Source organism: Accipiter gentilis, chromosome 18, assembly GCF_929443795.1.
Source record: "Accipiter gentilis chromosome 18, bAccGen1.1, whole genome shotgun sequence".
Taxonomy (NCBI): domain Eukaryota; kingdom Metazoa; phylum Chordata; class Aves; order Accipitriformes; family Accipitridae; genus Astur; species Astur gentilis.
In genome coordinates, this window is record NC_064897.1 from 3,711,206 (window position 1) to 3,722,690 (window position 11,485).

At 36.6% G+C, this 11,485-nt stretch overlaps 1 protein-coding gene across 6 annotated transcripts in view; it reads left to right on the forward strand.

Moving 5' to 3' along the window:
- The window catches only part of PPARA (peroxisome proliferator activated receptor alpha), an 83,566-nt gene that overhangs the window by 62,594 nt on the left and 9,487 nt on the right, over window positions 1-11,485 (forward strand). For 4 of the 6 annotated variants that reach the window (XM_049821562.1, XM_049821565.1, XM_049821566.1 and 1 more), the window contains 5 exons: window positions 714-958; window positions 3,625-3,785; window positions 5,161-5,299; window positions 7,861-8,063; window positions 10,994-11,441. In XM_049821562.1, the coding sequence (XP_049677519.1) occupies window positions 751-958; window positions 3,625-3,785; window positions 5,161-5,299; window positions 7,861-8,063; window positions 10,994-11,441 (1,159 nt within the window). In that variant the 5' untranslated portion in view covers window positions 714-750. Of the gene's footprint in view, window positions 1-255; window positions 335-713; window positions 959-3,624; window positions 3,786-5,160; window positions 5,300-7,860; window positions 8,064-10,993; window positions 11,442-11,485 lie in introns of those variants that run through there. The other 2 variants (XM_049821563.1, XM_049821568.1) reach the window with 2 other exon arrangements.

Genomic DNA, 11,485 nt, shown 5'->3' on the forward strand with positions numbered 1-11,485 from the left:
AAATTTGCGACGTTTTCTTGGGAATCTTTGCTGTTACTCAAAGTTGATGACTCTGGTGGCTCGTTTTGAAGGCAACTTTAAAAACTTATTTCACTATAGGAAATAACACAAACTCTAAGAATTACAGATATATTGGATTATATATGCTGGAGTATGTTTGCTGAAGGTGTTCTTTGACCAAAGTAGGTCAAAAAGTATTAGTTTGGCCCACTTTTACAAAGATTTTAGTATAAGACAGTATTTTGTTCTCTGCAGTGTCATAAGACCTATCGAACAAATTTAAAAGGGATGAGAACAGAGGACCAAATCAGCGTATCTAAAGCTGTTAGATAAGGTGAGCAAAGACTGCTCAAACATATTATGTATGCATATTGATATTTGTTATTTTTCTATAAATTTTGGTGGGAAGTGCATAATGCCTGCTATAGAAACACAATATATAACTTTTATCAGCAAAGGAGAGAAAACAACAATCTATAGATTGATCTTGTCATAACTTTAATTCATATTGAAGTATTTGGGGGATTTTTTTTTCCATGTCCTGTTGATGATTCGTGTTGCGTAAAGTTTCCAGAGGAACAGAATGTTGTATTATTTCACTATTGGATTATAGTTCATGTATTCAGTGTGCTGTAACCGATTGAAGTATTTTTAAAAAAAGTAATATTCTGATACTGTAAATACAGGGGGTTTTTTAATTACTCTTTCACCAGTGTAAAGAAGTTTAAGTGACTGCTCTACTTGATCAAAATGGTGGACACTGAAAACCAGCTCTATCCCCTTACTCCTTTGGAAGAGGATGATATAGGCAGCCCTTTATCTGGAGAGTTCCTACAAGATATGGAGAACATTCAAGACCTCTCTCGGTCTCTAGGTGATGATAGCTCTGGAGCTTTAAGTTTAACAGAGTTCCAGTCACTGGGAAATGGTCCAGCGTCTGATGGATCAGTTATAACAGGTAAGAGAGTTTTAGTTTACCATAAAACTTTTGTTTATAAATACATAGTGATAAAAATTAAAAACTTTTAAAATGTGATAATTGTTGTTTATGACTAAGTGACACTAGAAATATATAAGCTGATCATAGCATGGCCTTGAAATATTTAAGGCCAAAGTTAATGTAGTAGAAAAATGTCACGGAAAAATTACTGTAATGTAAAGTTGCTGTTTTAAATTATCATTAGTATCAACACCTTTTTCAAAATGACTTTTAAAAATTGCTATTACTAGCAAAGAATTTACTGTGTATTGTAGTCATATAGGAACTCACAGTATTGCACTAAAGGTATTCCCCATTTTTTAAAGTTTCTTCAAATCATGTCTATTTGAAAAGTACTGTGAAATGTTTGCCAAAAGTTTATAATCAAACCCTTAAAAACTCACCTAGGAATTCCAGTATATTTTAGTGTACTGATGTTTTGAACATGCTGTTTTCTCCCCCTTCTCAAGACTAGCATTGTTCAGGTAATGACTCCTACCCTGGTTAAAGTAACAGTCTCAGAGAGCTAATACATTACACAGTCTTTAGTCAAAAGATCTTTGTGAGAGGCTTTGTTTGAGAGCTCAAAAGGGAAATAACTGCAGTAGTATGGGACGCTGCAATATTGTCAGTAAGGTATTCCTTTTGAAACCATGGGTTTACAAATCTTATAACAGTAGAGACATTTTAAGCAGTTTATGATTAACTTTCTGGTTGTTTTACATTATGTTTTGTTTTGGGGGTTTCTTACTTTAAATTGATTCACAGACTGTGATCGCTATTTTACCTTACAAAAACTGCAGTAATACAACTGAGGTGTGCCTCTGTGCTGAAGTGGTTGAAATCAATAGTGTGAGTTTTGAAGGGAGAAGGGAGACCTGCCTCTTGGCACTATTGCCCAAAGGAATGTTTGTAGAAATATGATTTGGGTCCCTTTTGGTTGCAGACCTTCACATTAGAGAGATGCCTTCTACAGGAAAAGTTATTATGTGCTGGGTTTATAACGTAGTCCTTCTAAGACATGAGGTTTTTTAATTATGTGTGTGTGTGTCTGTGTACAAGTCCTACAGTAATCTAGATCAGCTTCTACCATCAAATTCTAATTTGAGTATTGAGCGTTCATTGCAAAACGTTCTAGTTTTGCTGTTAGAGAAGATGGAAACTGCAAACTTTTAAGGCTCAAATTCCATAAGGCAAGTAAAAAGAAAGGAGAATCACACTTCAAAAAAATCCTGGGTTTTAGGCTGTTCTTGATGACTCTGATGCCTGTGGGCTTGGCAGTGCTGGCAATGCAGGCTGAGTTCTATGCCAAGTCTTTTTCCAACATAATACTTGCTGACCTACATTCATGAGTGTTTCTTAATCTTTCTGTTAAAATAACACACCCATCAATTTGCTGAAGTCTTGTGATGCAAGTTGCAAGATGGAAGATAAAAGAAATTCTGGCCTCAGAAAATATTTTCCTCAAATAAGGTGGAAATATTAATTGAAATAATTACAGTTGGAATGTGTTAATTTTGTAACATGTTCATCTAGTAGTAAAATGTCTGGAGAGTTTATTTCATTGTACAACAATTCAGAAATGCTTTTCCCACTATAATGAAAACGTAAAATATCCAAGCAAGGCTTCTATTGCTGGATTATCTTAGAAGCAGACATTTGTGTTACCTGCCATTTAATACCTGTTCGACCTTTCTACCGGTGTGCAGGAGCATGCTTTCACTTTGAGAAAATTCTTCAGAGACAGAAGTTGTCTAACTGCTTTCTAGGCCTCAGTTTAGATCATCATTTAAAACTATGAGTAGCTCTTCAAAAGTCAAGGGGACTTCAAGTATATCTTAACTGTAACTCAGCATGAGCTAGGAATATGTCTCGTCATATCATAGCAATAGATACTGTGATGCTCAACACTATAGCACAAGAGATGGAAGATATAACAGCAAGATGAGCTGTTAGTAACCTTTCTGGAAAGAGCGAGTGACAGGTTGAATGGATGTTGCGATACACAACTGAAGTCACGGGGCGGGGGGGGGGTGTCCATTTCATTGTGGTGGGGTTTTTTTCTTTTTATGTTTGGTACTATTTGTCTTGAGCAGTAGTTATATGTTGAATACTGCTTTTCAGTTTAAAATTTATGTCCTTTGTGAAGACGGTGTATGTGCATTTTTATGGTTAACACAATTTTCTTGATTTAAAAGAAATACTAATTTGGTACTTTTAAGTTGTGGGATAAAATAATTTCATGTTCACATCAAATTGAGAAAGATTTGAAAAATGGAACACAGGAAAGTCCCCAAAAGCTTGGTTTTCTCTTATTTTGTGTGGCACATATTTATTGAATCCTCAAGAACCATTATCACCCTTCTAGTTCTTGTTATCAGGGTTACTTTGGTAAGGCTTTTTATTTGTTGACATTATATGTCTCATCAAAATTAGCAGGGTACACCCTGTATGTTGTGTGTGTTTGCACTGTTAATATAAATATTACTTATTTTTCAAACATGTATGGCCAAATTATTAGTTCATTTAATGACTATTAACTCATGATTATTTTTTAGAATAAGCTCATTTTTGTGTGGATTTAGTATAGAAATGGTATCAATCTTGATAGTATAGTATTTATGAAGTGTTCCTTTTTCTTTTAGACACCCTTTCACCAGCATCCAGTCCTTCATCCATTAATTTTGCCACAGCTCCAGGTAGCATAGATGAATCACCCAGTGGAGCATTAAACATTGAATGTAGAATTTGTGGGGATAAAGCCTCAGGCTACCATTACGGAGTACATGCTTGTGAAGGTTGTAAGGTACAGTCGTAATTTTCTTTTTAAGAACCTAAATCATGTTGCTTTATTTACAGGGTTATATGAAGATAAACATTTGTTATATAAATGTTTAATTAATATAATTCTAGCCGTTACAATTATTTAAATAATAAACATATCTGTGATCTTTTTTCTGAAATAAATCATTCAGGTACCATAACTGGATACCATAACTCAATACCAGACCTTCATCAAGCAGCGGCAATTCAGAATGATAATTTTAATTATCTTATGCTTTTCTGGATATAGTTACTTAAACACTAAAACAACTTAAAACACTAAACTGTGACTAAAAGCCAAGCCTACTTGCTCCACTAGTGTTTTATTTGTGTTGGGAGTATTGCTGTGAGAAGCATGAGAGTTTGCTATATTTCCATTGTAACACTAACAAATCCTGACTTTCTCATCTCCACCACATTTTGCCTGAATCACTTATTATTGTACCTCCTGTAGTTTTGGGGCCAGTGCACGTCTCTGGAGCAAATTAATGTTGTCATTAATGTATAATTTTTGGGATGATATGGCCCATGAATTATAAGATTCTTTTCTTTTTCCTTCTAATGTTTTAGTTTTCCATTTTTTTCTACATTATAATGTAAGGTGAGAGAAATAATTGTATATGTATACATTTTTCATCCGTGCACAATGTCAGAATATGATAATTCCAATATAAATCTTACGGAATAATGCTAGAATATCTGTTAGAGATGGGGAGCCAGTTCATAGTCAATTGTGTCCCACAGTCTTAAATGACCTGTTGTTATGTCATGTTAAGCAAAATGTTGCATGTCTCCAAATTTGCTAACCCTATGAATTTCGTAGTATGAGACTAACCTTACATTGCATTATTGAAACATCACAGTAAGATCTGTTGAGTTACAGGCTTTTCTGTAATGCTCATTTTTGTGCCCTTGGCTTTTTCTATACACTGTGCTGTGTTGTCATACTCCTCACATTTGCTGAAGAAAAGGTGTGTTAAATCTGTGTGGTTTTGTGACTTACTCATATGAAAGATGAAGGTTATTTCTGACAGAGGACACTGAGAGAATGTGTACAAAAGCAATACGTGACTGTTTGGCTTAATCCTTAAGAGCAAATCTGCTCAGGTACTCTGGTCTTGGTCCTCTCCCAAGAAAGGGGAGCTGAGAGCTACTCTCTCCTTTCATGTTTTCCATTCTATACATGCCTTCATACACACCACTTCACTGCATAGATTCTTACCTTTGGACAGGTTATACTTCACATATTGTTTTGCTAGCGACATCAATAAACAATAAAAGAAAAAAATTTACCTGTATGATTGAAGTTTAGTATTCAATATTCTTTAACATTACATATTTTCTCAAACTTTTTATAGGGGTTTTTTAGAAGAACAATTCGGTTAAAACTCATCTATGATAAATGTGATCGCAACTGCAAAATTCAGAAAAAAAATCGTAATAAGTGCCAATACTGTCGTTTTCAAAAGTGCCTTTCAGTTGGAATGTCACATAATGGTAGGTAAGAGTGCCCTTAATATGTTTGTTCCTACCCAGAGCCTGCTTCTGGAAGCAGGCACTTGGATAGTGTTTTTGCTTATACGTATGGGTTGAACCTCAGATTTTTACAGTATAGATTGTGGCAGGGGACACCAGTTTCCCTAATGAGTAGTTAATGTAGTTGATACACAGCTGCCAAATGTACTGTTATGAGCTCTACACAATTGTGCTGGATGTCTGTCCGTATGAATGTTCATTTAGTTGCTTTCTTCACCCAGAACTTTGGCACCATTGCTCCCATTGAAACAAGTTTCAGTACTGGATGAATTCTGACCAAGGGGATTGTAGAGGAGTAGGAGGAGAACAACTAGCTCATTGTGGAAGGGAATGATGTAGGACAGGAATTGGTAGGAAACCAGACTTCATTATTTTTCAGATTACAGTGCAACAGCTCTTGGGCAGATGGTTCAGGGAGTGTGGGGGGAGGGCAAAGATCCATGCTGACTGTGGAAAAGGAATCTGGTAGGTTGCTCATTAAATGGAATGGTAAAAACTCGGAGCGTTTAGATATCCAGTTTAAAAATTATGTTATTGTTTGTGTTAATGATTTAAGATAAGGCTGGTAGGCCTGTGGCTTACAGGCCAATTTCAACCCACAAGGCAGTTTTATGCACGGTATGTAGCTTGCTAAGCAACTTTGGTAAAGAGGGAGAGGCCAAGCCATGAGAAAGCACATTTTGGTTGGCCAGATGACAGTAGTTTGCTTTCCCTATGTAGGTTTGATAGTGTCAAGGCTAAACTTGGGAGCAGGTGCAATTTGGGATTAGGTGAAAAGTAGGTGAAAATGCTGGGCTAGGTGAAAAGCGGTGGGTTAGGAGAAGACCTTCCTAAGGAAACTACGCAGTCAAGATAGCTGGCTTGGGGACATGGTTGGGGAAGCTGCCTATGACATTGTTGTCTAGAGTCCTAGCAAGAGACGACGGGAGAGTTGACTTTCTGATTCTGGGGAAGTCTGGCTCCCTTGTGGTGAGCCTTGACTGAGATTAAGGTCCATTGGGAGAAGGTTGATAGTCTCTGCAAGACTGCTGATAACCTTCCTGAAGCGGCAGACTTTGGAGGAGTGCGCCAGCCAACAAAGTAACATCTCAGGGGCAGGACATTGAGCAGGGAGTTGTGCTGGTTGTCAGGAATTAACATTCACTTGAAGCTGTTTCATCCTGCTACAATGCTGTGGACACCTCTGCTCCAGCTGAAGGGAGTAGTAGCAGTTTTACTGCAGCAAACACTTGGAAGGCAGTGGGAGGAGATGACTGCTAACTTGCAGGTGATAATTCTCAGGAAAAGAGCTAGAACTAGATTTAGAGCCATGACCTTAAAACTGTAAGTTTCAGTTTAGACCAGATATTCTTCCACTTTTCCAATAGACCCATGACCAGATTCCAAACAGGCCTCCCATGTTGGACTTCCATTGAAGTCCAAAACTGTATTTCAGATCAAACCTAGAGTCCCTTCCTTATGTCATGAGACACATCCTTATGTCATGAGAAAATTCCTTGGGCATGTTGAAGGGCTAATTCTGCACATGCTCTGAATTGCTTAGTCTAAGTGGTGAGGTTCTGTCCTCTCACTGGTTAGATGCTGAAATGCAGTAAGAGTAACCAGCTGTATCAGCCATCTCAAAACCTTGCACACCATCAGAGGGTAAGGCCCCTTTTAAAATGGAGCTGGTTTAGTTTTAAACTGAAACTGGAGAAGGATGTGGACATGCCTGTTTTATTGCTAAATGGCAAGACCACTTGCCCAAGAACTGGGAGACCTCTATACCCAGTGGTGTTTCAAACTCACATCTGCTGCCTCTCAAAAGAATATCCTATGACTAGATTGGATACTCAAAATCTATTTTTGTCCTTTCCTGTCTTGAAGGGCTAATCTAATGAAAAAAGAAGCATAAAATGCTGGGCCTAGGAGGAGGTTTTCTTGACTATAGCCTTTGAGCATAAATCTGGGTCTCTGGTCTGTTTTGTTCTCACTAGACAGTACAGATATATTGAACTGAACATTCAGCACATAAACAAGTGAATGCCCCAGCAGGTTCAGAATCAGCAATGGGATTCAGGCGCAACTCCGTTGCAGTGTTCCCTGTAGAAGAACTCCCCAGGCAGCTCTCCAGCTGGTGCATGTGCTCTCTGCCAAGCTCCTGACATGAGTTTACTCAGTTTTTTAGAATTCCCAAGGTGGACTTTGAGTTTCACATTGGGAGTTGCAGAGCACAGTAAGGAGAAAACAAAATACAACTACTTAGGTAATGTAGAAGGAAAAAGGCATGTGTTCTAGCTCATTGCAAATACCAGTTTGTGTTTTGAAACATCTGATTACCTTCAGTTTAGCATATTGTCTTGATAATTAGTCACTATGTTGGAAAGGATGAGACTTTTTCACTCGTGCATTTATCATAATAAAGATACTACCTGTACCTCAGTTCTTCTAGACAGGAAGTCTTACTGCCCTAATCAGCAACGGTAAAAGGCATAGGTTTTTGTGTAACTTATTTTTGTTTTACAATTATGTCTTCCCATCAGCAATACGTTTTGGACGAATGCCAAGGTCTGAGAAGGCCAAGTTGAAAGCAGAAATTCTAACAGGTGAAAATTATGTAGAAGATTCAGAAATGGCAGATCTTAAATCACTTGCCAAAAGAATTCATGATGCTTACCTGAAAAACTTCAATATGAACAAGGTTAAAGCCAGAATCATCCTTGCAGGGAAAACTAATAACAACCCAGTAAGTACTTTTGCTGTAACTTTAAGGTAAAGCTGGCAAGTACATAAGGTGATTATAATAATTTGTTAAACTCTTAAGCAAATATTTTAGAAAATAAATACCATGCTAATACAGACATGAAATATGCAAGAAGAATACCTGTAGTAAATATGGTTGCTTTTAGCCACTATCAGAATAATAGGAAGCTTTAGGAAAACCAGGTGATTAACTTGTAAATGGTAGCTCATAACCTTAAATTATAGTAGACACACAAGGGAAAGAAAATTAGTTCTTAACAAAAAAAAAGTGACATCTGAATGTGAATACCTCTTGGTGTGTGTGTGGGAAATGGTTCACAATTAATTTCCTATTATGATGGTGGAAAAAAAAATTATCATGTTTTTCTGCCACAAATGCCAGATAAATACTGTTGTCTTTTAGGGTATATAGGAGCTTTGTATGACTTTTGTTTTAATCGCAACAATATTAATGGCAGGAGGGGAAAGAAAACTTGAATTTGTAATTCTTTGTTTACAGTTCTGGCCATTTCCTCACCCAGCCTTCCTGGTCTTTACTGTATGGTTACTTTGAAAGGGAGAAGCAAGCAAGGTTGTGAAGACACGTATGCTGTAGAGGTTATTTTTCTTTCAGGATAATTTAGCCAAGGTCTACCTAATGCTATCAACTGCTTTTTGTTTTGTAGCACATGAGATTGTATAACCATTGTAAGGACTGACTTGTTTCACTTTATGCACAATTTTTAAAATTCTGTTGTGATTTATGTTAATTATATGTAGAAGATAAGTATCTTATTTTACCAACAATTTTAATTTCAGTAAAAATTTGAAGGGAAGAGGTTTTATATATGCCATAATAAAAACCATGTGAGTGTGGGGGTGAGTTTTATAAAAATTGTAAGCCAGCTGTCTTCTAAATTATGGAATTTGGCATATTATAGTCTAGTCTAGCCAAGCATGGAGACTTCTACATTAAGAGAGAGACATATGAATAATCCCAGTCTTTTTCACTGGATTAAAGAGATGCTTAAAATTAAGCACAGGCTTGAACTTTTTCTGGGGTCCAAGCTGACATAAGCCTACAGTAAATACCATGCTTTAACACCTCACCAAGTAGGTATCTGCATAACATCCTTTTCAAGCTTGTTACCACATGTCAGAATCATAAGTTACAATATGTATCATACATGCAGGGATTCTAGATCACTGCACCCTAATTTTTGTGTTTGCCTCTATGCGATCAAAGCTCTCAGATTATAGTCATCCAATTGACTAGCTAACAGCAGCTTGCACATATCTTGGTGAATTTACAAGTAAAAATTAATGAGGGATCAGACCTAGTACATTATAAACAGGCTGCTTCCTCATTCTTCAATATGCAGGGGAGAGGAGAAGTTTTTTAAGATATTTCATCATCTCTTGGGAAAACAAACATTTTAATTTTCTTTTGACTTTTTAACAGAAAAAAAAAAAGAGGGGTTTGGTGGTAATTAGTAATCCATCTGTTTCTGAACACCATGTTAATAGTGGATTTCAGCGAATCCTAATTCTTGCCACGATTATAATTCACTTCAGAATGAACTAGCATTTTTCATGATGACAAGGTATCATTTTTAAATTTAGCTCCTATGTCCTTGGCCATACCTATTTTCTGCATAGTGAAATGATGATAAATTCCAAAAAGGTTTACAAGATAGTCTACATCTTTTAAAGGGTTTAGAAATGTGGTGGGTTTATTGCTTTGCCACTTTCTGCCCATATCCATATGCACCTAGAAAGTTCTGTTCTGTATAACTCTGAGTACTGAAGTGAGATGGAATATGTAGTTGCATAAGCATTTAAAAAGTGGACAACTGTGGGAAAACAGCATGTTTTCTATGTGAAATGAGTGAATTCTATGAGTTTCTAACAGAACACCAAGTGTTCCTCATGATATTTAATCTGAGATGAGCAAAGCAGCACAGGGGACAGTGCTTTGCTTAGCATTTATGGAACTAGATTTATGTTCAAGGTCAATTGCCATGACTTTGGTAGACTGGGAAACATTGGGTTTTATTGTTTTTCTTTAGTCAATTGTCCTCTCTTTTGTTTACTGCTCTTCAGATATGTATCAAAATATTTTTGAGTTCTGATTGTTCTTAAGAAGGTCTGAGTGCTTTTTTTTAATATGATGTTTTAAGAGATCGACTCTGATAGCAGTTTGTAATGCACATACCTTTTTAAACTAAGGGGGCTATGGAAAAGACCATGATCAAGACTGAAATTTTGTATTGTCTGACATTCTAGTGGGATTCTGGGTTTAGAGATGACTTAGAACTAACTGTAGCTAGAAAGAAGAGCTGAATTTCTGCAGTAGATCAGCTGGGATATAGTCTAGGAATAACATTATAATAAAACACAAGAGTAGTACAGGGTTCACATTCTTGTGCAAATATGCTGTCCTATAATTAAATGACTGTCTGTATTCCCCCTAGGATACTTCAGGAAAGCATCATGATGTGCATCAAGTGTAGTTAGTTTAGGAATCGATAGGAGTGTAGGCAGAATAACCTGGACTTCTGGAGAAGGTAATACAAGTCTTTTGTGAACCTTCTGAGACTTGCTCTGAGATGGATATATGCATACTAAGCACAGTACTTCTGGATCTTCACTATAACTACTGCATAAAACTAGATTAAAGATATGTCATACATATTTACATTTTACTATTTGCATTGTTGTTTGCAGAGCAGACTTGTTCTTAGATACTGCAGTTTGTAGTTCTGTAATACATGGCTTCTCTTTATGCAGAAATGTGAAAGAACTCAAGGTTTATTGATAGTTGAAGACTGATTAGCGTCAAAGTTAAAGTTTATCAAAATTCCTATTCTTTAGGAAACCAATGATTAATAACCATTATTTTGTAACTGAATTAGTATTTTTTTTTCTCTGTAGCCATTTGTTATACATGATATGGATACCTTGTGTATGGCAGAGAAGACGCTGGTGGCAAAATTGGTAGCCAATGGAATTCAGAACAAGGAAGCAGAAGTTCGAATCTTCCACTGCTGCCAGTGTACATCTGTAGAGACCGTCACAGAACTTACCGAATTTGCCAAATCTATTCCTGGCTTCTCCAATCTTGACTTGAACGATCAAGTGACGCTTTTAAAATACGGAGTTTATGAAGCCATATTTGCCATGTTAGCATCTGTGATGAACAAGGACGGGATGCTGGTAGCCTATGGAAACGGTTTTATAACCCGGGAGTTCCTAAAAAGCCTGAGAAAGCCATTCTGTGATATAATGGAGCCGAAATTTGATTTTGCAATGAAATTCAATGCACTAGAATTGGATGATAGCGATATATCCCTTTTTGTTGCTGCCATCATTTGCTGTGGAGGTAAGCATTACATATTTGTTCTTTAAGGTAGTAAATTTAAAAAT